The sequence below is a fragment of the Cheilinus undulatus genome, linkage group 24 (genome assembly GCF_018320785.1).
Source record: "Cheilinus undulatus linkage group 24, ASM1832078v1, whole genome shotgun sequence".
NCBI lineage: Eukaryota > Metazoa > Chordata > Actinopteri > Labriformes > Labridae > Cheilinus > Cheilinus undulatus.
Window position 1 is genome coordinate 6,308,102 of NC_054888.1, and position 27,661 is coordinate 6,335,762.

Sequence of the window (27,661 nt, forward strand, 5' to 3'; positions counted from 1 at the left end):
AAAAGACAAATTCTATTGAATACAGAGTTAACAACTTTGCTGAATAAGTCATCTGTAGATAATTGAACACCTGTGTTATCCCCTCTTGTTCCACTGCAACTATCTTGTTAAAAATCCAACAAAAAATGCCAACTAAAAGCTTGTTAGGTTAAGAATAAAAGCCTTTTATAACCCATACCCAGAGGATGTAAAATGGGTTTCTTCCTGAAGGAGAGAAAAAGAAACCAGATGGAAACACTCCTCCAGAGAACGATGCAACGATTGTGAGCAGCATGCTTCCATCATTCCCACGCCGTATTAGCTGGGTCCCACCGCAATCAGAGCTGCTGCACTGTCTAGGATGACATGTTTCCACCTCACATACTAGACAAGTCAGACATGAAGCCACATGAATACCATATTTATCTAAAAAAAAAACCACCCTATACGAACCTCAAAACAACAAAATACTATCACCGTATGCAGATGATGTTTTAGTGTACATCAAAATTAAAATGGACAAATTTAAAAAATCAATTGCAAATCAGCTTTTTCCTATTGAAGGATGCTACCTACCTTTAAATGTGCTCGTTTGAGGACCTCATGTCCCTTATATCTGTAAACAAGGATTATGGGAGATTTTGGGGGTACTTTTTAACTGCTCCTGGCCCAGATGCCAACCATTTTGGAAATTTCCTGTTTTGTTTTTTTTGTTTTTTTTAATAAAAGCCATCCCCTTTGAGTAAACTAGATGACAGATGACAGTCTTTTTTGTGACTGTGTGGCGTCTTCACGCCTGCTTTTCAGCTAACTGAGAGAGAGAAAGAGACATAACAGACAATGTGCCAGACTGAAATGAGTAACAGAATCACAAATCATACTTGTATGTGGAAAATCTCTTTTCTAAATCTTAAAGATAAAGTGGGTTTCTCACATTCATTTAAAAAATTAGGAAATAATTGTAATGTGAACAAATCAAGAACCAAATTGTATCCTGTCATCACTGAGTATAGTGTCACATCACTGCTTTATTCTCAAAAAACTCAATTTAGAATCTATTTTTTTAACTGCCAAAGACAACATTTGCCTTTAATATCTGGTGGACATAACGGCAGCAGGTGAAGACACTGTGGTGTATGATGCACCGCCACCCTGGTAGGCACACTGCAGAATACTTAAAGATTCCATAGACTGGTTGAGAGTCTCCTATCTCTCTCTTCCTCTTGTATGACATGAGTAGTGTCACACCTGCCGTGTCATCTGGTGAAATAACCCCTCAAAATTAAAAAAAGCTTTATTATTAAAAAAGCAACATTAAAAGTATTACAAATTACAATTTTATGATATGATCTCTCACCCAAACCTTAATCATAAACTTAAACTTAAACTAAATTGTACTGTGAACCTAGCATTGAATCTTACTAAATCTTTAGTATATTGCCAAATCCTCACTTCTATGATAGAAAAGGTTCACAATATGCAGATGATGTTGTAGTGTGCATCACTGTAAATGCAAGGATTTCTCCAAGGGATATAACGTTACCATAAGTCTAGACCGGCCCTCTTGAGATAACTTTGGTTAGGAAATGGCTTCATACAAATAAAGATTGATTGTTTAACCTTGCAAGATATTTGAAAATAGGTTAAGACATCAAATAAATTTATAAAATAAAAAGAAGGTATATAAATTTCAGCTTATAGAGGGCATATAGACCTGGTAGCAGCAGGTGACATTTTTGAAGTGGTTAATGTACAAACTGTCTTACCACCACAGCATTTTTACATGAAAAAGGATAAGAACCTTATCATGAATTCAGCATTGTGAATTGTATCATATCCTGTGCTGAGAATATTGTTGAACCCCTCAGATAACTCAATATTAATTTTAGCCTCCAATTAAAAATACATTTCTAAAATTGCAGAGGTCATTACATTTAACGATGAAAAAGTCTCACTAAATGTAGATGATTTAGTATTCACTACTTGAATACTTTTCTGATACCTCTATCTAATCAATATGATCATAAATGACAAAAAATAACAAAAACTTCTGACTATGATAAATGATAAAAATGCCCTCAAGTGGATTATCTGTTACTAAAAACACCTAATGTATCAAATGAGATACAAAAAATATATATGTTAAATTTTATGGAAATTTAGATTCTTTTGGATTTCATTAAAAAGTGAAATAAACATTTCAGTTCCGAAAAATTAGAATTTTCTGGCTATAGTTTGTGTTTTCAGGCTTTAAGGGGTTAAGATTCTTACTATATGCAGATGATGTTGTAACATGAATTACCATGGATGCAGACATCACAAATTTAAACAATGACAAAACTCACTTTGTGCAGATGATGTTGCAACATAAATTAGCACAGATACAGAGCTCAAACATTTTTACCATATAAAAAGTGTTACTATATGCAGATGATACTGTAGCAAACAAAACTGTAAATGAAACAGTAGCAAATTCCTGCCATTAAAAGTCTTACCTTATGCAGAAGATGTTTTATCATACATTTCCATGGTTGCAGATTTCAGCATTTTTACTAGGAAAAAATCTCACTTTATGCAGATGACGATGTAGCATACAAAACTGTAAATGCAAAATCCCAATTTTCTACTCTGAAGAAAATCTGACTTTATCCAGATGATGCTGTAGCAGTCATAACTGTAAATGCAGAGGTCACAAATTTCTACTATAAAAAGTCTTACTGTATGCAGATGATGTTGTAGCATACCTCACCACAGATGCTGAGATCACTAATATTCGCCAGAAAAAACTCTCACTATGCAGATGATGTTGTCATTATGTCCCTGTACACAGAAAGATCACAGCTTTTGGCTGTTTCTAAGGAGTGTCACCATATAATACAGAGTTAGGGAGACACAACAACAGAGTACAATGAACCTCACAATAGTAGGAACACTAGTCCTTACATGTGTTTTGTATATTGCTGAGAAGTAGGACAAAACTGGATGAGTACTACACTTAGTCCAGTACATGGATTAAAGCCAACATGTTTTACAAATAGGAACAACAAGAAAAATGCCAGACCACATGCTGTCTTATAAACAGTGCACAGTACTGGTTTTTGCTGGTAAGCTAATGTGGTTATCCGTCTACTTCAAACACCAACAGAAGAAGCTTGTACACTGCTTTCAAGGAATGGAATTACCGTGTTTTCATGCCACTGATGAATATGTCACACATACTCTTTTTGGGTGGGTTGTAGCTTTGAGGGTTGGGAGATTATTATTCGTAGGAGCAATTTTAGAGAGGGGATAAATTAAAGATGAATTGGGATCATATTTCAGTGGACATGAAAATACTTCAGCACACGTTCTGCTTGGTACTATTTCAGGCTTGGATTGATAATGCACTGGAATAATGCATGCACTCTTCCTCGAATCTGAGGTAACATCAAACGTACCCACAGCGCACTTTCCGTAACGCCAACCTCCCCATGCCATGTGTTGTCACATAATCTGATTTGAGCCATCCGATAAAACTAATAACAAAGCCTGTAGGTACATTTGATCGATGCTGCATGCAATGAAAATGATAAAATGAATTAAAGAGCCCAACTCTGTGAGCTATTTCAGTGCCTAGTCTCCACACTAAGGTATGCAGTTGTGGCACTGGAGTACATGTGAATGGCGAATCACAGTGATAACCAGCTCAGAAGGTTGGCTCCTATAACCCCTGAATTTCCATCACTTCAGGCTCTGCAGTTTAACTTTCTACTCTCATCTTCTTCCTCGCCCATGCAGAAGCTCGACGTAGAGCCCCAGCAGCCTCTGAGCTCATCGGAGGGAAGCACGGTCGATATTCGCCCCCCAGGAGACGGGGTGGATTCAGTGGAGCTGGAGCCAGAGGAATCTCTAGACCCAGAGGCCTGCTTCACAGAGGGTGAGGGGGGATTGTAGGGATGTGAAAAAGTGGGACAAAGCAAGAAAGGTGGGAGCTGAGATGCTCCCACAGCACATTTCAAGAGGTAGAGTAAATCGCATTAACTGCTTGGGCTTTGCCCCAATGTGTTATAACTAAAGCTGAGTGACGGTGAGTTCAAATGCTCAGTAGAACAGAAAGGAAAGTATTCTGTGGCATAGTTTCCATTTGTAATATAACCTGACATGTAGTCTGACACACCTCTAGCGCAATTCTGAATCTGAGGAAAACTCTTCAGTCTTAAGTATAATGTAGAATATAACAATAATATATGCTGAATGGATTAAAGCAAGGCTAATGTTTCTGGTTTTCAACAGTAGTATGAATTTCAAAACTTCAGAAGATAATGGTTTATCTAGAGAGTTTTTAACTATATACAGCGCTGTGAAAAAGTATTTGCCCCCTTGTCCCTGATTTTTTATTACCATATTTGTTACACTTAAATGTTTCAGAACAGATCAGAAACAAAGCCATTGACATCTATGAGTCTGGAAAGGGCTGTAAAGCCATTATCCACAAATGGGGAAAACTTGGATTAGTGATGAACCTTCACTACCTGCTGCCATTTTTGAGGAGGTGCATGTTGGCTGTGCCCATAGGCTTTTGAATAGGGTTCAGGACTTCACAGTCCTATGACGAAGCATGGACATAGAAGCATAAATCAGACTCTATTCTTCAGGAGGAGGTGGATTGTGTGCATGGGGCAGGTTGTCACAAGTGGACTGGGATGTACATCTTTGTTGGTTTGCTTAATGCTAATTTATAATGGAAAATGCCATTAACAGGCTAACAGTATTAGCATCAAATGGTAATGTAAACCTAAAGGTTTAGAGACGCTTTATTAGCTTCTTGTTATTTCTACAATATCAAATGCTACAGTTTTGCTTGTGGTTGAAAGTTAGTAGCCTGTGGGCTGAATGAATTTTGCCTAAATGATCAGCAAACAAGGAGCGTGCTCCTTGATACTTATCATTCATTTACAATGCAGAATGAATGGAAGAGGATGCCACAGAGCTTGGGTTGTGAAAATAAGTCCATTTCTTGTGGAGCGCCTGACCTGGAGGGCTTATTAAGGTAAAGAGCTTGAGCAGTTGTGTAAAGAAGAATGGAGAAAAATTGGAGTGCACCAGTCTGATTGAGACCTATTCACACAGACTCACTGCTGTGATTGCAGCCAAAGGTGGATCTACTCAATACGCACCTGAAGAGCGAATATTTATGCAGGCACTTATTTTACATTACATACTTTTATTTAATTGACATTACTTTGTAGAAATGTGTTTTCACTTTGATATTTTAGAGGTGTTTTTGTAATTTCTATTCGTCAAAAAGACATTCTATAAATCAGGTCAATGTATAACATTAATAAAAGGGTAAAACATCCAATGGGGTGAATACTTTTTATGGGCTCTGTCGATAAATCATGATCACTGAAGCAATCAAAGCCCAAAAACTTGAGCATGTTGCTTTAAATGTAAATTTCAAGCATTTAACTACTTCTTACTGTGACCTAAAAATAACTTAAAGCTCCACTTAAAAAATTTGGTTTGTGTATTTTGGCGCCCCTTATGGGTAAAGCAAAGATTATATTTATTAATGATTTTTTTCCTGTTTATATGTGAGCATCAGTCTGATTTTTTGTTTATATTTGCTGGCTAAAATGCATACATAAAAAAATTGTTTCTTCATCTTGCTGTTAATCATCTTGACACCTACCCCCCGTCAGCATTAACAAGCACTGAAAGTTATGACACAGAACTGCCCTTGTAAGCCTTGTAAGCTTTTAAAATCCCCACAGTAGCTTTAAAATTGCATAAATGGAAACTAGGGTGAAGAAAATATACAGAGGGTTGGTGAGGCTTAAGCATGCCTTCACTTCATCAGCATGGACCTTTTATTGTTATTTTAGCCACTTTACTCCCTCTTTGCCCACAGGCTGTGTGAGCAGGTTCCAGTGCTGCCAGGTAAACGAGGAGGGAGCAAATTACAAGAGCTGGTGGACGCTCAGGAAAACCTGCTTTATCATAGTGGAGCACAACTGGTTCGAGTCCTTTATCATATTTATGATCCTGCTCAGCAGTGGGGCACTGGTGAGTAGACATATCCTACATTCATCAGCTTTAATTTGTTCAATTCTCGAACTATATGAAGGTTTACTTTATTTCTCTGTTTTGTACAGGCGTTTGAGGACATTTACATCGAGCAGCGGAGGACCATCAAAACAGTGCTGGAGTATGCAGATAAAGTCTTTACATATGTCTTCATCCTGGAAATGCTGTTGAAGTGGGTGGCTTATGGATTTGTCAAGTACTTCACCAACGCCTGGTGCTGGCTCGACTTCCTCATTGTAGACGTACGTATATCCAGTCCATAGATGACGGCAATAAAGCTTCCATAATAAAGAGTAGGGGAAACTTGATTGTATTTCCAAAATACATGCCTTCTTACTGAGAGCTTGGAGAAAAAATTGATATTGAAAAGCTTTAGAAGATATGTCTGAGTCTTGTCCCGCTTAGCATAAGACTAAAAGCTAGCAGCTAGCTTAACAACCTCGCTAATGTGACCTCCCACTCTATCAGGGCCTTCAAAGCCTTCACTGTGGGCCCTACCATATATAGAAGACACATTTTCTGTTAATACAAAGTTACAACCTAGTAATTCATAATTTATTAAGTAATTTAAAATACAGTCATGTGCAGAAGTTATAACGAAGAGTCCGTAATTATTTGATCAAAAAGGAAAAAAATTGAGATGAAAAAGTCTTAACTTAGAAGGAAACAAACTCAAAATTTTAACATTGAACAAGTTGGAAATTTATGGAAAAAAATTCAAAATTTAGGTGTTTCAAAAGTCTTCGATTTTAACACAAACTCAAAAATTTCAAGTTTTATAAAATCATAAATATGCATTTAAAAGTAAAAAAAAATTACAAAGAAATGAAATCAAAATTGAAGAAGCTGGAAATTTACAGAGAAAGTCAGAGATTTAAGAGTTTCAGAATCTTCAATTTTGACACAAACTCAAAAATTACAAGTGTTTAAAATTGTAAATTTACAATATTGTAAAGTAAAAAAAAAATTGCGGGAAACCAAACTGTGGTTTGACATCCAAGTTATAATCTCAAACTATTGGTTCACCTCTATTTTGTTTTTAACCCTGTCTGATCTACACTGTCAAAATTAGATATGTATTTTTCACATCATGATTACTAACAAAATGTGCAACTTTGTTTTATTGCCGACCTGAAAGATAAAAAAAAAAGAAAGAGTCCGCAATTATTTGATCAAAAAGGACAAAATTAGTGGGGAAAATAAAAATTTTGAGATGATAAACTCTTAAGTGCGACGCAGTATTAGGGCCACAAGAAGAGAAAAAAAAAAAGAATAATGTTTTTTTTTTATATTAGGAGAATAAAGTCATAATATTACGAGAAAAAACTCGTAAATTACGAGAAAAAAGTTGTAATATTATGAGAAAAAAGTTGAAATATTACGAGAACAAAATCGTAATATTGTGAGAAAAAAGTCCTTATATTACGAGAATAAAATATTACAAGAAAGAGCGTCTGCCGCGGCACCGCGGATCTACGAAGGAGTATTGTCCTGATTCTGATAATTATTTGATGCTGATGTGCCAAAAGATGTAGTATTTCCTTATTTGTGATATTGATATTACGACTTTTTTTTCATAATATTACAACGTCATTCTAGTAATACTACAAATTTTTTTCTCATTATATTACGATTTTATTCTCGTAATATTATGACTTTATTCTTGTAATGTCAAAAAAAAAAAACTTTTTTTTTTTTCCTTTTCGTGTGGCCCTAATACTCCATCGTACTACAAGATTACAACAGAATTGAAGTTGGAAATGTACAGAAAAAGTTCAAAATTTAGGAGTTTGAATACTTTAAAAAATTTTAACACAAACTCAAAACACTTCAAGTTTTTAAAATTGTAAATTTACAACATTGTGAAGTCCAAAAAATGTACAAGAAACCAAACTGAAAACAGTGGTTTGATTTTCAACTTTATTATCTCAAAGTTTTGGTTCATGAGAATTTCTTACTTTTAATGTAAAACATTTCCAATTTTTTTCTTGGAAATCAACAACTCTTTATGTTGTCTTTTTTATAGGGTGTCCCTAATCAGCTATCACAATAATGGAAAGTTTACACATAGCTCTTTGGTCTAGAACAAGTGTACGTGAGCCGATCATGCTAGGATTTTGTCAATGAAAACGCCCTTGGACAAAGGTTGGGAACCACTGTGCTAGAAGACCCCTGATATGTGCATTTTGTCCTGTTGTAATGACAGACTGCAAGGCTTGAAACCAAGAAGCTTCTTGACTAATGCTGATACTGACACTGAGGCTGATTTGCTTTGGAAACTATAATTATGTTAAAGGCAGACCAAGAGTAGTTTGGAAAGGTTCGTGTAGGCAGAAAAAGACTGAAATAAATTTTAGTGTTGGCCGTGCTTGTTGGAAGGACAGATGGGTTTTGTTTACAAGTGGCCCGTTACTCCTGCTGTATTTATGTATTTATAGAGCTGAATAACATTATTCGCAGTGCAGAAATATGTTGTTGTGAGAAAAGCTGTGCCTTGAATCCTTCATGGTTGGGTTTTGTTTGCATCGTTTCAGCCTCTGGAGCTGCTGGTTTAAGCTCATAAGTTGGTGACCCATTCTTAAATCGAGCCTTTTCTTTGTGGAAGCTATGGTGTATTTTGGATTTTTGTGTACAAGAATGCACGTGTGGGCTTGGTCATCAATCTGAGCACTGAAAGCCCAGTGTGAGACCCCTCAGTCAGTGACATTTAGGGTTGTAGTTGTCGTTCAGAGCTACAAGTAGCATCAGGATAGCTGTGTCTTAACAGTTTTTGTCCTGGTTACTTGTGTGGATGGAGAGAGCTAGCTGCATGAATTCCACAGTTTATTTATCCATCCTGTTACTTCATTCTTAATTCTAATATCGACCACAATGCGAGGTCCCCAGGAAACAAAGGAAAAAACCACCTGATGGTACAAAATAGAATTGCATGCACCACCTCAGTTCCTCTTGCACAGTCTCCACTATTCTCTGTTAAACTATGCTAATTTTCCCTTTATATCTGCAGGCATCAAACTTTAACTTGAAATGTCAACCCATTCCTTTTATGGCTTTCATACAGATGAAGTAAAATTAAATCTGCTTAAGTCATTGCTCATTTTAGCCAACCCTCTTTCTTAAGGTTGCGACACTTCTTCTCTTCATCTTTAACCCTTTTAATTCTTCATTCTGTCTTTATGTGCAGACTCCTCATTAATCTCTAATCGACCATCTTACTAAAACACTCAGGCTGTCATTGAGGAGACTGCTCACCTTTCATGCCGCTCTTCTCTTTCATTATCCTCTCTCAGGTGTCTCTGGTCAGTCTCGTAGCCAACGCTCTGGGCTACTCTGAGCTCTCTGCCATTAAATCTCTGAGGACCCTGCGAGCCCTCCGACCCCTGAGGGCCCTGTCTCGGTTTGAGGGTATGAGGGTAAGGTCATGTGGAATAGCAACGACACAGAACACGTTTGTTAATAAAGAATGATTGCAGGCAAGCTGAAAGCTGGCGAACTGGCTTCACGTTTAAACAATTTACTTCACAAATCACATTTGAAGACATGTATGTGAATTATAAAATAAGCTTGTTTGCATTTTCAACAAGATTAGAAGTAAAGTATGAACTTAGCGAAGAAAATGCCTTACGTGAGCTGATGTTACGTAAGGTGAAGTTACGTAAGTTGACATGTAAGGCAGTGTTATATGAGGTGGCAATATGTGAGGTAATATTGCATGAGGTCAAGCTACATAAGATGATATCACCACACCTTTTGTTACGTTATATGAGGGTGATAGGCAACATAAAGCTATAATACGTTACATGAAGACTTTTTAAGGACGTTACTTTATATGACATTACTTTACGTGACATTTACTTTAATTGAAGTTACTTTATATGATGTTAGTTTACGTGATTTTAATGAATGTAAGATTGCTTTATATGAGAGCACTGTTCATGATGTCACCATATGTGACTTTACTATATGCGACCTGACCGTACATGGCCTTGACGTCACTTTACATAGTGTGTCTTCGCATGAAGTAACTTAAGGTAATTCAAATTTAAGTTAACATTCGTTACTTTTTGTGAGGACAATTAACATGTAGTTACTTTACATGTATAACTTTATGTGTGTAACTTTACGTGACATTACTTCGCGTGACGTTACTTCGCGTGACGTTATTTCGCGTGATGTTTCACCAACAGACATTACTTTATGCAAAAAGGAATTGCTTTTCATTACGTTACCTTATGTGACATTACCTGACCTTATTTTACTTGATGTTAGTTATGTGATTTTACTTTACGTGATGTTGCTTGACGTGATGTTACTTTGTGTGACGTAACTTTGTGACGTAACTTTGTGACGTAACTTTGTGACGTAACTTTACGTGGTGTTGCTTTGCATGATGTGACTTTATGTGATGTTACATATGTGACATTACTTCACGTGACATCACTTCATGTGATGTTACTTTACGTGATACTTTATGTGATGTTAGTTATGTGACTTTTTTTACTTCAACTTTTTTTAAGTCAGTTCACATGATGCTTTATAATGAGACATTTCTTTACGTGTTGTAAGTTGTGACTTGTTTACGTGATGTTAGTTATGTGACTTTTTTACGCAGTGTTACTTAACATGATTTTAGTTGTGACTTTGTTTACATGTTGTTACTTTACATGATGTTAGTTATGCGACTTTATGTCACTTAACGTGATGTTAGTTATGTGACATTTTTATATGACGTTACTTTACGTGATGTTCGTTATGTGACTTTTTAACGTAATGTTACTATACGTGATGTTAGTTATGTGACTTTTTTACTGACGTTACTTTACGTGATGTTAGTTATGTGACTTTTTTACATGACGTTACTTAACATGATGTTAGTTATGTTACTTTTTACTTTATGTCACTTAACGTGATTTTAGTTATGTGCCTTTTTTCTCGTGACGTTACTTTACATGATGTTAGTTATGTGCCTTTTTTCACGTGACGTTATTTTACATGATGTTAGTTATGTGACTTTTTTACGTAACGTTACCTACCATGATGTTAGTTATATGACTTATTTACGTGATTTACTTTGGGTGATGCTATTTTATGTGACGTTACTTAACTTGATGTTACTTAATGTGATGTTACTTTATGTGATGTTGCTTTACTTTACATTATGTGCTAAACTTTGTTCATCAAAAAAGTAAAGGGGGCAAAACATTTTTTTTAACTTGTTAATAATATAGTACAATGTAAAACACCATGCAACAACCTGTTACCCTACTCTATACTATGTTTGGTCATATAATATTAATAAATATTACATAAAATGTTTTTTTTAATATATTTATTAGTAAGACCTTGGCTTAGCTAAAGGTTGCTCAGAGCTTTGCCAAGCTTTCCATTGTCTTAGCCTTATATTAGAGGATATATTTTGCCATATGTTGTAGCAATTTTGCCTTCTGACTGAAACAAATAAGGTGAATAAATTAATTTTATTGAATTAATTCATATCTACTATTAAATTCATTATAGAACATTTAGAATATGAACTTGTTGAAGCCAGTCGCTGCTGTCAGCTGCCCATAAAAGCTTACTAGAAATGCTTTTAGTTTGCTTTTGCTCTGTAAAGTAAAAAAGACTTTTTTTTTTTTTAAGGAAAATGATTTAAGACTGAAGACTTTTGTAGAATATTAGATAATCCAAGGCTAATGTTTGATGTCAGCTAATGGTTCCAGTGTGTTATAGGTCGTCTGAATGTAAGACTGCATGCTTGTTACAACTTCTGTAATGATCTCTGCCTTCAGTTCAGTACTGTTACTCTTCTCTGTGCATGACCTTGTTCACATTGTGTCAACAGAGCGCTGACTCTACAGCTCTTCTCAGGCATTGTTCTCTGATGTTGCTTGTGTGGTGCCTTTGACCTGTAATTATTTTCTTTGTTGTGTGTCTTTTTTTCATTTACAGTCAAACAAAATGTTGTGACTTCATCCCGCCTCTCCAAGGTTTTTTTCTGTTTCTGCTTTTTCACCTATCAAATGTTAGCATTTTTCACCTGTCCACCTTCCTCTTTCCAACTGTGACTTGGTTAAATTCTCTTTGTAGACTTGTACGGTGTTAGAGCTTTATGTATGCAGACATCATGCATTATATAACAAGTAGGAGCATCAGCAGTGTTTGCTCTTTTTCTGGAAGTCATACCATTTGCTTTACAGCTCAATCAAATCAGGTTAAGTCATTAGATGATTACCACGTACCTAAATCAAACAGACTCTATTTTTAGAAAGCAGAGACCCACGTATGATGGGCAGCAGAGGGCTGAGTTTGTGTGTTTGCTCCACCTCCTTCAGGTTGTGGTGAATGCTCTGCTGGGGGCCATCCCCTCCATTATGAACGTGCTGCTGGTCTGCCTCATCTTCTGGCTCATCTTCAGCATCATGGGCGTCAACCTGTTCGCAGGGAAGTACTACTACTGCATCAACACCACCGACAACGAGGTCTTCCCCATAGATGTTGTCAACAACAAGTCAGATTGCATGGACTTGGCCAATGACAGCGCCCGCTGGAAGAATGTCAAAATAAACTTTGATAATGTCGGAGCTGGCTATCTGGCTCTGTTGCAAGTGGTACGTTTAATTAAAGTAGTAAATTACAACTATCATGTCTCTTTCAAATTACATCACCAAAGCAAACTATGGCTATTAGGAAAATCAGATTGTAAAGGTTGTTTGGAGCAGTTAGCCCTTGTCTCTTCTCTCCCCAGGCAACATTTAAAGGCTGGATGGACATCATGTATGCAGCAGTGGACTCCCGAAATGTAAGGATGTAAAAAATACTTTAAACAGAAGTACATTTTTTCATGACACTAATGTTTAATGCTTTTTCTATGTGTCGTTTGTTCCAGCTGGAAGAACAGCCGGACTATGAAGTGAACCTCTACATGTACCTCTATTTTGTCATCTTCATCATCTTTGGCTCCTTCTTTACCCTCAACCTGTTCATCGGTGTCATCATCGATAACTTCAACCAGCAGAAGAAGAAGATAAGTTGCTTCTAATAACAGACAAATTTTCTAACAAAATTTCTAGTATAGTACACACTTGTGTGAAATCTGACATGCAGAAATTAATAGAGGTAAATGCAGAAGTAGTGAAGACAGAGATGCAGAAAAGGAGGGGGCTGAAAGAGAAAAACAGAAGCAGAAACAAAACAGAGGGGGATACAATAAAAGAGGAAAGCAGGATGCACAAAAAGAGAAAGGGGAATGCAGAAAGAGAAGAAAAAGAGATGCAGAAATAGGAAGAGACTGATTGCAGAAAGGGGAGAAAAAGGAAGAAGCAAAAAAGAGAAAAGATAGGGATACAGAAAAAGAGAAGGTTGGGTACCAGAAGCGAGAAGAGACGGATGCAGAAAGAGAAAAAAGGAAGAGGCAGAAAGAAAGAGGGAAATACAGAAAAGGAGGAGAGGAAGCAAAAAGAGAGAATAGGAGGATGCAGTAAAAAGACGAGATAGAGATGCAGAAATAGGAAGGAGGAAGGTGCAGAAAAAACACAGGGAGTCTCTGGCAGAGAGAAGAGGGAGATGCAGAAAGAAAAAAAGGAAGGGGCAGAAACTGAAAAAGGGAAGAGGGTGATGAGGAAAAACAAAAATGGCAGAATCAGGGAGATACAGATAGAGGGAAGAGGGGCTGCAGAAAAAGAAAGAGTAAAGTTGAAAGACGGAAGAGGGGGAAGCAGAAATAGAAAAGAAAGAGATGCAGGAAGAGGAAAGGGCAAGGTGCAGAAAAAGACAGAGACCCAGATGGAGAGAAGAGACAGTTGCAGTAACTAAGAGAAGGAAATGCAGTAAGAGAGAAGGGGAGAAAGAGTTAAAGTTATGTAACCTGGTGGAGGTGTTGTGCTCAGAAAAGCATCCTTAGAATCACATGCCCATCACTGATAAGCTCACCTTGTCAAATTGGCTGCCTGTGGCCGTTTTGTCACATTCCATTCTTTGATCCCAACCTGAATATCCAAAATATTAGAAATAAAAATGAGAAAGAAGACATCTTTTTCTTTGTTTAATTTGGTTTTAATAACAGAAAAATTAGCAATTTTTCATTTATTTGTTATTCAATTTTCAATCAAATATTACATGAAGAAAAAAAAACACTAGACTCATATCACTTTAAAATTCTGGTATTCTGACGACCATTAGTTATTAATTTACAGACAAAAACATTAAGATCAATAATGTGTCTCATCCATCAGTTATAAAATAGTTCTGATTTTTGGTCTATATCACCCAGCCCTAGAGCAAAATATTACTTGGCAGTAGGAAAGCTCCCATTAAATGAAAGTATTACCAAGTCCTCTTGCTTTTGTTGATGCAATTACATTTCAAAGCAAACATGGTCCACCCTGCTGTCTGCATTAATGTTGAAACTGCGCTGAGCTGCTGAAATCCAACACACAACAGGTGCCAATCGTGTGTTACTGTCTTCCAACTCCCTGCAAAACCTGGCTACTGAAGCACAAGTTCAGCCAAAACAAGCCCACAGCTGTGTTAAAGGAAGAAGTGAGCCACAAAATAATGGTTATCTCAAGCATGGTGCCAAGATTCACTGAGGGGGTGCTGAGAAACACCCTTCCTACACACATGCAGAGTCACAGCAAACGTCTGAAATAAGCCATCCATTCGACCAAGCTCTAACAAGGGGAATTGGCAGCACCCTAAAATGAAAGAGGGGAGGGTTGTACCGCTGTGTGCTGGCTCATCTTACTTCACAGACTGAGACACTGCATCAATCTGTGTGGCTCAGCGGCCCCACAGCCACAGCGTCATACACAGATGGTTGTTCAGTGTTGACACCAGCTCTCCCTCCAGATACACATCATACACTATGTGAGCACTGACAGTGTGATGTGTGAGCTGACATGGATATTGCGAGGGGGCATTTGTTTCTTGGAGTAATGACAGCAAAGCGAATGTGTTGGCCGAAGTTGTGACATTTTAAGAGTCTCCATGCTTTTTAAGTCCAGCAGATTTAGAAATTCTTCAGGGAATACACAAATTACAGCTGTATGTGAGTTTGAATTATCCAGTACAAAGCTGTTTATCACTGGAAATTATGAAGAATGTCATCACAGTCCCTTAAGACCAAAACAGAATCGATTGGTTATTAAGATAGCTTTGGAAAACTAAGCAGAAATTCAAATTTGAAAAACTTGTAATTTTGTCTTTAAAAAAAAAAATATATATATATATATATTATCAGGATGCATTTGTTACTGGTTGCCACTCCATCATGTTCAGTAGATTGTTTCCTATTGGTTTTGATGAGACTGCTGCAACTGGTTCCACAGCTAATGGATAATGTAAAGTCACACTTCATAGATGTTGGCAAAGGAGTACCCCAGGGTTCCATTCTTGGGTCATCTCTTTTTACGGTGTATATAGCTTTGCAGGAAAAAAAAGACATTGTAGGGTTCATCTTTATGCAGACGATGCAATTTTATGTCATTGCACCCTCAGATAGCCAAAGCCTATGATATGATATTCTGTGGACCAGTGGTTCTCAACCTTTTTAGCCTGCAACCCCCAAAATAATGGTTCCAGAAACTTGGGACCCCCAGTGTACCTAAAGGTGGTTGAACACAGCCATGAACATTCAAGAATAATCATGTGCAGACAAGGCCATCCATAAGGGCCTCTCTGGGGCCCGAACCATGGCGGTCAGCAAAGTCATAGTCTATTGTAAAGTTAAGCTGGGATAATTACATTTTATAGTCAACCTAAATAATAACCAACAGTATCAAATAAATATTTTTTAAATTTTTTGCGCCGTAGTAAATAGCCCTCTTAAAAATGTTATTCCCTTATCTTATAAACAGAATTAAAGTGGGTTTAAATTGGCTAAAATTGGTTAAAAATTGCAAAAATGTAAAAGGTGGTGAAATGAGATTTTGAAAGTAGCAGAAATGAAATAAACCTGCAAAAATGTGAAAAAGTGGCAAAAAAAATGAGCATAAAAGGGTAAAACTTGGTTAAAGTGGGGGCATAACGGGCATTAAAAGTGGTAAAAGGGGATTAAATAGTGGCCAAAAAGGTTTTAAAGTGTCAAAAATGTGCTAAAAATTTTGTCAAACTGGAAGAAACATTGGTTGAAACTGGCTAAAATGGGTTCACTGAGGCAGAAATTTGCAGAAATGGGTTAAACTGGCAAAAGTGGGCATAGCATAGTGAAATGTGGTTTAAAATGGGCCTAAATGGGTGTTAATAGTGGTTAATAGTGGCGAAAATGGGTAAAGAGAGGCAACAATAGGTGGAAAATGGGATGAACTGGTTTAGAAGTGGCAGAACCAGGCACAGATTAGTGGTCTAAAAGGGTTTAAAATCAACAAAAATGGGGTTTAAGTGGCTAAAATGTTTTAAAATTGGCAAAATTGGTGAGAAAAAGTGATGAAAACTAATTAAATAGGTGTAAAGTGGTAAATGTGTAATTTAGAAATGTTTTTAGTTTTTAAGGCATCTGAAGACCCTGTCAGTGTCTCGTGTCCTCAAAGAGGGTCCCGACCCCCACGTTGAGAACCACTGCTCTCGACAGACCATTGACCCAATTAATGATGAGTTGACCACATTTGGTAATTTAAACCCTGAGCATGACAAACAGTTTAAATACTTGGGGATCTGGCTAGATCAGGATCTGTCTTTTAGGCCACACATTTCAAATTTAGTTTGGAAAAATAAGGCCTTAACTTGGTTTTCTTTAAAGGAACAAACCGGGCCTAACAGTGAGAAACTGAAACGAGTTACCCAGGCTAAAATTTGGCCAGTGCTCTTTGCTTTATTACTAGTTGACTTGTACCATGTTTGGCTGGCTCTTATGGGTCAACGTAGGAAGTATCACAGTGTTCTGCTTATTTACAGAGCGCTCACTGGTGATCTTCTTCTTAGCTGACTCCTGTCTTCTCCATAAACATCTCAAATCCAATCACAGAACTGGTTCCCTCTTAAAAACACCAAGATTTAGGTCTGAATTGCTCATTATTTGGCACAATTGTCCAATGACAGCAAAGTAGCCCTGAGCCAATGTCTGAACTACTTCAGATTGGGAATTGCAGCTTTTTTCATATGTGAAAAGACTGAATGGCTATGGGTCGTCCCTGCTTAAATGAAGGAAACATTTTGAGAAATTGTCAGCTTTTTGGAGTTCGATTGCACTACCATGACAAGATTTTCCTGTAGAAGTCATACTAGTGGTTTCTTGAAGCTCAAGCCTACTTTTAAATGAAGTTGTTTTTAAGACCAAATGAACAGGCATTGATCCAAAACAGTATAAAAGTGTGGTTCCACCTTTGCTGGAACTACCTGCTACAAAGTAAGAGAAAAGTGTTCTCTTTAATGTTTGTGGTTGTAACCAAGTCTTGTTTTTCTCTCTTTACTTTGGAGGTCAGGACATCTTCATGACAGAAGAGCAGAAAAAATACTACAACGCCATGAAGAAGCTTGGTTCCAAGAAACCACAAAAACCCATACCCCGGCCAACAGTAAGTCAAACTGCAGGCTCTTCTCTAACTCTTGCCAATAAGCCCCAAGCAAAGGTGTTAAACAGCTAATGTCCCCTTGCTTCTTGTCATTCTCCGTCCCCAGAATGCATTTCAAGGCTGTGTCTTCGACTGCATCACAAAGCAGGCCTTCGACATCGTGATCATGATCCTTATCTGCCTTAATATGGTGACTATGATGGTGGAGACGGATGACCAGACGGAGGAAATGGATAACATCCTCTACTGGATCAACCTGGTCTTCATTGTGCTCTTCACAGGAGAGTGTGCACTGAAGATGATCTCTCTTCGTCACTATTACTTCTCCATTGGTTGGAATATATTCGACTTTGTGGTGGTGATCTTGTCCATCGTAGGTAAGTAGAGCTTCAAGATTTGTGGAATTCCAGTAGACTTAGAGAGAAGTTGAGTACTCACTGATGCGTTCTCTTTCAGGTATGTTTCTATCTGACGTTATTGAGAAGTACTTTGTGTCACCAACGTTGTTCCGAGTGATCCGTCTTGCCAGGATTGGTCGCATCCTCCGCCTTATCAAAGGTGCCAAGGGCATCCGGACGCTTCTCTTTGCTCTGATGATGTCCCTCCCCGCCCTCTTCAACATTGGCCTCCTCCTCTTCCTGGTCATGTTCATCTATGCCATCTTTGGCATGTCCAACTTTGCCTACGTGAAACGCGAGGCAGGGATTGACGACATGTTCAATTTTGAGACTTTTGGGAACAGTATGATCTGCTTGTTTCAGATCACCACATCAGCTGGATGGGACGGTCTACTGGCGCCAATTCTGAACAAAAGAGAACCCGACTGTGACAGCCAAATGGAGCATCCGGGGAACACCTACAAAGGCAACTGTGGAAACCCTTCAGTAGGAATCTTCTTCTTTGTTAGCTACATCATCATCTGCTTCCTTATCGTGGTCAACATGTACATCGCCGTTATTTTAGAGAACTTTAGCGTGGCCACAGAAGAGAGTGCAGAACCACTGAGTGAGGACGACTTTGAAATGTTCTACGAAGTATGGGAGCGCTTCGATCCGGATGCCACTCAGTTCATGGAGTACAGCAAGCTCTCGGACTTTGCTGATGCTCTTGATCCACCACTTCGAATGCCCAAGCCTAATATGATCCAGCTCATCTCAATGGACTTGCCAATGGTAAGTGGCGAACGCATCCACTGCCTGGACATTCTCTTCGCCTTCACTAAACGAGTCTTAGGCGAAGGTGGCGAAATGGATGTGCTACGTGGGCAGATGGAGGAGCGTTTTATGGCTTCGAACCCCTCCAAGGTGTCCTACGAACCAATCACCACTACACTTCGCCGCAAACAGGAGGACATGTCAGCCATAATTATCCAACGAGCCTTCCGCCGCTACATGATCCGCCTGGCCATGAAAAAGGCTTCTGCCCTCTACAAGGAGCAGCTGAAGGAGGGAATCCGCGATCCGGACAAGGACGTAATGGTCATCAGCAAGTTCAATGAGAACTCCACTTCGGACAAAACAGACATGACCCCCTCCACAGCTTCCCCACCCTCTTACAACAGTGTGACGAAATCGGACAAAGACAAATATGAGAAAGAAAATAGGGAAAAAGAAAACAAAGGGAAAGACTTGAAAGAACGGAAAAAATAGACTCTAAAAACGGAACAAAAAATGCAAGACACATGAAGGAAATTTTGTTTACAGCTTCAAACAGGGGTAGATAGAGGTGCGCTTGTGTGTTGATTGTTATGAAGAATGCTAAGCCTAAATGTTGGGCCTAAAAAGGGAATGCGGTAATGTCATATGTGAATTCATTGGGTCTTCTCAGAGTGGACACAAATGATCCAGCAGACACTGCCAGAGATTGACTGGAACACGGGAAAGCCTCTGCAAAACGCTTGTGATTTTCCTATTGGTTGTTGTTACTATCTGACACACTTGAGTGTACTGTTAAGTTGTCTGTAGCTAGTGCTGCTGCTACTACTATAAATCCAGTGTCTTGAATTTAACGATCGCTGTATCACTTAACAAGTACTCTGCATTAATTCGATGCTTTTTTTTTTAATTTTGAAGGTTTCTTTTTTATGAGAAGAATGTTTTCTACTTTTTTGTGTCATTATTGTGAGAATGTGTCCACGCTTTTACTGTTGTAAACTCACCAAGGGCAGAAAAAGTCAATGCTGGAAACTACAACAACCATATGGAGCTTGTACCACGCAGGGTCAATGCCAGGGTCCTCCTCGTTCGTACAAGGTGAAAAACACTGAAGCATACTGTTGAAGCGCAATGGACAAATACATTGTGTTCATTGGGTTCCCATCGGTGAATGTTGAAATCTGAATTTTGCTTCTATCCTGTCATCTCCACTTTCCATTAGAAAATAACGTCTCTATACAGAGAAGCTGAATGTATGCAAGGAATGAGACACATTCAAAGAAACTGTTTGACATTTTGGTAGGTTTTCCTTTGTCCAATTGTTATGTGAAAAGATTGATATCATTCCAACCTCTGTTCTTTAATGTAATGCTACAGCAAGGGCCACGGTAGCGTAACTTAGTAAGAAAGCTACAAGCCTAACGTACAGGTGAGACTCAATCTGATGCTAACCAGGATTAATGAAGGAATGCAACAAATCTACCATCAGCGCATAAGCTAGCGCGTTAGCTAGCTAAAGGACAAAATCCACTATGTATGCGATTTCAGACACACTGTAGCTAAAAGTTTGCGAAAAGTAAAGATATTTTAAGCAAGTTTACTTTCACAAAACCCTAACTGAACATTGGAATTAACATATTTTTCAGTTACAAAGATTTGTTTGTCGCTTGTTTTATTAGCCACTACATCCAAAGTTAAGCTAGCTGGCTAAGCTGAACGAGTCCATGCTGTAGCTCTATTGTTAGCTAAGACATAAAAACATGAGTGGTATCAATCTTCTCCTTTATATCTTGGCAAGAAAGCTTCGATGCTTAGATCCAAAAAAGTCTGAACTTTCTCTTTTAATGTGGCATTCAAATCTCATTCATCTGCTGTCATATTGCAGTGTCTCCTAATGCATTTGTTAGCCCACCTCCTCCACCACCTTTCAGAACTCTTGAATAGAAAATATCTTAAGAAACATACTGAAAAGAAAACGTCAATCTTTCTAGCTGCTCTCAGTTTAGAACATGACAATATATCCCATTTAAAGGTTATAATATCACAGATGTTTGTATGACATTTCATGTTGTTTCTTGGTTTCAATCAAGAAGCAAGTGGTTTTAACGTTGTGGTTTGGTTTGTAAATAATATAGCTATTTGGGCCCACAGTATGCATCACACTTACATTTGATGTAAGAGCACTTTTTATTCCCACTGCTATGTAATACCACGTGTGGCGGTCGTACATGTTGGTGCGTGTGTGAAGGAGCTGAGAGTGTGCGTGCATTTCTATGTCTATGTGTAAATTTGTAAAATATGGAGAGAGAATGTAGGCGTCTGTCTTTGTGTGAGCGGCTGCTGTGTGCAACTGGGGTCATTGGGTTGCTTTTGTTCCACTGGTTATAAGAAACATTTTTACTGTAGATACGAGTGCATTTTTTCCAGTCATTGGAATTGTTTTACATTTTTTCTAGAGCTCGTTCTCTTCGGTTTCTGCACTGTAACACATTATGAAACACATGTATGGTCCCCATATCTGTACATAACAAACCATGAAGCAATCAGTAGCCATCTCTCATTGCGCTTGTAGTGTTTTTGGTGAACTGCATGCCAGAAGTGACTACTGTCCGCTCATATGGTCATATGATTTTAAAGCCAAAAGAATAAAGGACATATTTTTTGTACATGCTTCTTTATTTTCTCCTTTTTTTTCCATTTAGGCCTTTTTCCCTGGACTGGAAGTCTGATTGCTTTCCATGACTAACTTTTGTTGAAAACAGGATCATTCATGTGGTTCAAGTACATGTTACACTTAAACTATGTATCAATTTGCAAAATGTGACAAGTGAGAATTTTTTGTTATAACCAAAGATGTGGCAACAAAACACAAAATCTAGATTTCCGAAATAAAACCTATTTTGGGAAGCACATTACGCATGCAGGATGGATTCATTCTGAGCTGTTTGTCAGTGTTGGTGCAGATATTACAGAGGGAGGTGTCAGAATGATGCTGAAATAGATGCTTAAGACAAGGTAAGCCTGAGGATAATGTTTTATAGATAGACAGCTGACGTTCACATGGAGTGTAAAAGGGAGCCGAGCGGATGTTTGCAATTTCCTGCCCATTCATATATTTACTTTGTTTTTCCTATGACAACAAGTACATTTTGTTTGTGTCTGAATTCTCTTATCTTGAGACAACAGTGCTGTTTTCACAGTGATAATTATGTGATTTTTGTCATAGTCACATAGTCCCAAGAAAGAAAGTTATGATAGAAAAAACTGCATTTTTATCTTCAAATAGGTATATTAAATTAGTGTTGAGAAACAATGAGTACAGGACAATAGACTATAACTATCAAAGCCAATGAAAAACTTGCACTGTCAATGCTGCATGCTAAATAAACTGCAAGACATTTTACTGTCAATGCTACATCTGAAAAAGCTAAATCAAGAAATCTACGAAACAAGCTGAATATATCGTAGAAAAAGAGAGAAGTAGCCAGCTAAACGGATGATTCTGTGTTGAAAAAATATGTTTGAATCGGACCTGCTTAAAGTGATTGCACATATCCCTGTTGCACAGAACTTGCAGATGTGTTTATGCATGTTTTATTGCATAGGGATGCCATACATAAGCATATCTATGTATGGAATATTGCAGAGCTAAAGCTAACATAGATACATGGGAGGCATAGATGTGTTGCAATCATAGCTAATGCTAACACAGCTACGTAGGTAGCATAGGTATGGGGCTAACATAGCTGAAGCTAACGTAGCTTTGTAGGTAGCATAGGTATGTGGCATGCATAGCTAAAGCTAATGTAGCTATATGATAGCTTAGGTATGTGGCAAGCATAGCTAAAGCTAACAAAGCTAAGTAGGTAGCATAGGTATGTGGCTAACATAGCTAAAGCTAAAGTAGCTATGTAGGTAGCATAGGTGGCAAACATAGATGCTAACATAGCTATGTTAGCCTCATAAGAATGTTTTCAAAGAGGATTACCTTTGTCCTGAAAGCAGACTGTTTACTCTGTTTTATTAAATGCTCTGTAATCAGGTTTTGCAGGTCAGTTTTTTGTCTTTTACCTTTTGGTGTCCTAACCCTATCCCTTTAATCTGATTTTGTTTTGAAAATTTTAGTGTGTATTTCCATCCTGACAGAGCTTTGCCCTCTCTTGAGGACAACAGGACGCATCTGAAAGTTAAGGTGTGCAGCCAGACTGTCTTAAATCAGCTTTGGTGGGTGACATGAGGATATCTTGAGTCACTTTTTTAAAACACCTTGAAATTATTATAATAAAGTCACAATTTCACACCAACACGGCAACACGGCCTGGTCCAGAGTTTTTCTAACTGAAGGGGCCAAGGACGGATGCTATGAGAGGAGTCTCTGTGATTGGTGGGCAGTGCTGGGTAGCGTTACTTTTGAAACTTACTGGATTACATACTGAGAAAAGTAACTTATGTTACTGCGTTACCTACTTCTAAAACTAATGTGTTAAAGTACTTTTGCGTTTCTAAATATTAAAACCATTTAGCCAATCGTTCCACTTGGCAGTTGTATAAAACAACCATACGTCTGCATTTGAATGTGCAGACTCTAATGCCAATGTACAGCCTAATTTACAGCCCATAATCTGTATCTCTGCAGCCTGAGAACACCACTAACAGACATGAAAACCTTTACAGCTCTTTAACATGCTCACAATCTGACAACAAGCTGAGCAGAGGCAGACAGAGTCACTCCAACGCTGTGCGTAAAAACAGCGCGTAATTGGAACGGCTGCACAGCTGATTCAATGAAAGGAAACGGAGCTTTTAAACCAATATTTTACCGTGATGCTGATCTTGTCCCTTTTATCCAAAAATCCACCATAATGTGGATAATTCCACAGTGGCATGCTGTCCTCTCTGTCATCACTGGCACTGGCATCACTGGAATGTTTACCTTCTGCTGGCATGGCGCTACGTGCCAATGTGACTACAGGAACAAAGAAGGACAAACAGAGCAGATGCTTCAGGGAGTGTCCTTTTTACTCTCTCTCTTTTGAAGCTACGGAAGAGGGAGGAAATTTGGTATTTTTCTTTCAGTAACGGATTACTTTTATGAAAATGCAACTAATAACGGGATTACTTGAATAGTAAAACTAACATGTTACGTTACTTGTTACTCCAAAAAAGTAATCTGAGTACTGTAACAGATTACTTTGTAATGCGTTACCCCCAGTACTGTTGGTGGGTCAGACGACCAATAGGTTTTTTGCAGATGACGTCGCCTTGGGGGCAAGTTGTGATTTCTACATAGAGAAACTTTATGACTATGCCAAGCGTTCACAGTGTGAAAGTAAAAATGCTCTTAGTTCTTGAGCTACTTTTGTGTCCAGAAACTAATGAAGTTAAATGTTGAGGTCATTCATTGACCATTAAAAGCAACAGCTCATCAAAAACAAAAACACGTACAGGGAGTGAAGAATTTATCTTAATATGAATTCAAAAGTCTGTCTTAAGCCTGGCATTCAAAGGGGGGCTGGCTACAGTGACTCACATTAAAGAGCTGTTTCGTTGCACAGACCCATTCGTGAATTACTCAGTCACTTACCCCACAAGGTTTACTCGGTTAATAGTCTATTACCATTTCAACTAAAAGCATGTTTGTGGTAAAACGTGTGTCTTTATTTAGCATGTTATAGAGTGGCTCAGCTAGCCTCTTAACTCAGTACAAGACTCCTCAATACTCATGTCTCCCTTCATCTGTCTAGACGAGGCCAGACGCTAGGAGGTCCACAGGATTTATATTGATTGCCTCAACTCCAGGTATAGAGGTGAAACTGTGACCAAAAAAAAAACAATTTTTTGTAAAGTATAGGGATGGTACTTTATGTACGTATAAGTTTTCTGATGAAAATTGCAGTGTTCAGGTCCATTTAGAGCTTCTAACTTTTCTTCGTTCTCATTCATTCCTTATGGCGGACCCTCACTTCCTGACCACCAATGGACATTCGAGAACACATAATTGCAAACAACCTATGAGAGAGACAACAAAGGGCAAGGCTGACAGGAAACAACAGTAAGCAGACTTGAGAGAGTTTCTCTTTAAATCATTGCAGATACACTGATTTGTCTTCAGCCAACAACGTGCTGAATTGGGGTGGAGGGGTTGGACTTCAGAGTCAGGGCTAATCTATTTTTCTCATTAACCTTTAAGTGTTAAATAACAAACAGAGAGAAAACACGGTTAAATATTCCTGTGATTGTTTAATGATGAGATAATCATGTATGTATGAGAGAACTGGGTAGGTGCTGGGATGAGGAAGGGGAAACGGAGGTGACTACCCCCACCCAGCAGCCCCCTCTGAACGTTGTGCTGCTTCTCCCTTCCTGTTGCCTGGCAACTTATCGTTACAGCTCCCCTGCCTGTGATTGATCAGCAGCGTCTCAGAGCTTCTCTTACCCATAATACCATGCTGGTTTAGACACTCCCAGCTCCAACAGCCCCCTACCAACACTGCTGACACACACCTTGATTACAGGAGAGAATGAAAGGTCGAATGATGACCTTGTGCTCCTAATGAAATACAGCGTTTACCTGACATATGTGCGTCACGCTTGGAGGACCATAAAGAGCCAATGGCTGTGTGTTTGGTCACTAAACACCTGCTCTACTGTGTATATTTGCACTGAGCCATTATATTTATGTACATGAATAGGCTGGAAAATGAGCTGGGAACACTAAAGACAGTCTTGTTAGATCAGTAGCTCCTCCTAGAGGCCAGAATGTGCAACCGTTTCAAGCTGGGAGCACTGGTGGAGAATATGAATGGGACAGCAGGGTGAAACAGCATTTTGACACATCATCCTTTGACAGGAAAGGTGTCCTTGGACGTCCCTAACTGCTGCATTTTAAGCATGTTTTTTAACATTTCAGACATGAAAAACAATGAATTAATGTCAGTGTTTGGACAAAGAACAGATGTTCCCAGCAGAAGCAAAGTCACAATACGTCCTAAGGCTAAGAACATGTTATCATCAAATAAACTGACGTCAGAAAAAGTGATTTAACCCCCTCCTGTTGGAGGACGTCAGTGGTGGGAAGGATGGAATTAATTGTTGAGTTGCAGGTGCCATCTAGTGGTAGAAGAATGTAATACTCCTGAGTAGCCTCACATGTAGCCACTGACCACACGGAATGAAGATTGATGTCAGTAATGTTTTGTTTAGTCTTGCAATGAGGTTAAATGGAAAATCAATAGGATTAGCTTTGCAGGTATAGGTGCACAGTTCAATTTTTAGTGTTGAATCCTGTCAAGGCAAAAATGCCATATTATGGTCAAACAGCAAGTTGACAAAGTACCTAATAGCCCATGTAGGTGCTAAATGCTCCTCTATGGTCAACCAAATGGTCAACAATGAGGCTAAAAGTCACTATGCAGCTCTTTAGCTTCATGCTTAATCATCTACTGTGGTTAAAAAGCCATTAATTATGTTGGTTTGTTGACTATGTAGCTCTTTAGCTGTAAATATGTAGCTCATTGGCTGTTAAGTGCACTACTGTGGTTGAATGAGTCAACCATGAGGCTAAAGGAAACAATTTAGCTCTTTAGCTGCTCAATAAATGTTCCACTGTGATTAAAAAGTAAATAACTTTGTAACTTGTGGTCCCTCTGGAGGTGTAAAATGCTCCATCATTATGCTCCATAGTTGACAATGTAGGCTATTAGCAGCTAATGCTCCAGTGTAGTCAAATGGTCAGCCACGGATCTAAAAACCACCATGTAGCTTTTTATTTGCACGCTAAATGCCTTACTATGTTTAAGCAGGTAAACTTTGTAGTTTGTTGACTATGTAGCTTTCTAGCTGTAAAGTGTAGCTCATTGGCTGCTCAGCGCTTTAATATAGCTGAACAAATTGTGAATCACAATGCTAAAGGGCACTATGTAGCTCGTTAGCTATAAAATGATGCTTACTGGCTGCTCAGTACTTCACAATGGTCAACCAAATTTCTGATCACAATGCAAAAGTTACACTATGTAGGTTTATAGCTACATGCTAAATACTCTTAGCAGCTAGTAAACTTTGTAGCACAATGCCAAAGCTTACTATGTAGCTCTTAAGCTGTAAAATGTAGCTCATTGGCTGCTAAATGCTCCACTGTGGGCACAAAATTGTCAACTCCAATGCTAAAGGTAACTATGTAGCTCTTAGGCTACATGCTAAATACTCTATATTTAAGCAGCAAGTAACTTTTGCAGCACAATGCTAAAGGTCACTATGTAGCTCTTAAGCTGTAAAATGTCGCTCACTGGCTGCTAAATGCTCCACTGTGGGCACCAAATTGTAAACCACAATGCTAAAGGTCACTATGTAGCTCTTAGGCTACATGATAAATACTCTATATTTAAGTGGCAAGTAACTTTTGTATCACAATGCTAAAGCTCACTATGTAGTTTTTCAGCTACATGCTACATACTCTATATTTAAGCAGCTAGTAACTTTTGTACTGCAATGCTAAAGGTCACTATGTAGCTCTTAGGCTACATGCTAAATACTCTATATTTAAGCAGCTAGTAACTTTTTTATCGCAATGCTTAAGGTCACTATGTAGCTCTTAAGCTAAAAAATGTAGCTCACTGGCTGCTGAGTACTTTACAATAGTCAACCAAAGTGTCAACCACAATGCAAAAGTTACACTACATAGGTTTGTAGCTACATTCTAAATACTCTATATTCAAGCAGCTAGTAACTTTTGCAGCACAATGCTAATGGTCACTATGTAGCTCTTAAGCTGTCAAATGTAGCTCACTGGCTGGTAAATGCTCCCCTGTGGGCACCAAATTGTCAACCACAAGGCTAAAGGTCACTATGTAGCTCTCTAGCTAAGAAATTTGCCCATTTGTGTAGTTAACTTTGTGGTTTGTTGAGTATGTAGCTCTAAAATGTTGCTTACTGGCTGCTAATGATGCTTTCCATTTA

The 27,661-nt window shown here is 38.3% G+C and overlaps 1 protein-coding gene across 1 annotated transcript in view; it reads left to right on the forward strand.

Annotated features, from left to right (window-relative positions):
- Positions 1-21,396, forward strand: part of scn1lab (sodium channel, voltage-gated, type I like, alpha b) — a 61,783-nt gene extending 40,387 nt beyond the window's left edge. The window contains exons 18-27 of the mRNA XM_041781717.1: positions 3,757-3,895; positions 5,870-6,024; positions 6,114-6,287; positions 9,336-9,458; positions 12,378-12,653; positions 12,791-12,844; positions 12,932-13,069; positions 17,451-17,555; positions 17,659-17,929; positions 18,009-21,396. Coding sequence (XP_041637651.1) covers positions 3,757-3,895; positions 5,870-6,024; positions 6,114-6,287; positions 9,336-9,458; positions 12,378-12,653; positions 12,791-12,844; positions 12,932-13,069; positions 17,451-17,555; positions 17,659-17,929; positions 18,009-19,201 — 2,628 coding nt within the window. The 3' untranslated portion in view covers positions 19,202-21,396. The remainder of the gene's footprint in view (positions 1-3,756; positions 3,896-5,869; positions 6,025-6,113; positions 6,288-9,335; positions 9,459-12,377; positions 12,654-12,790; positions 12,845-12,931; positions 13,070-17,450; positions 17,556-17,658; positions 17,930-18,008) is intronic.
- The last annotated feature ends 6,265 nt before the right edge of the window (positions 21,397-27,661 follow it).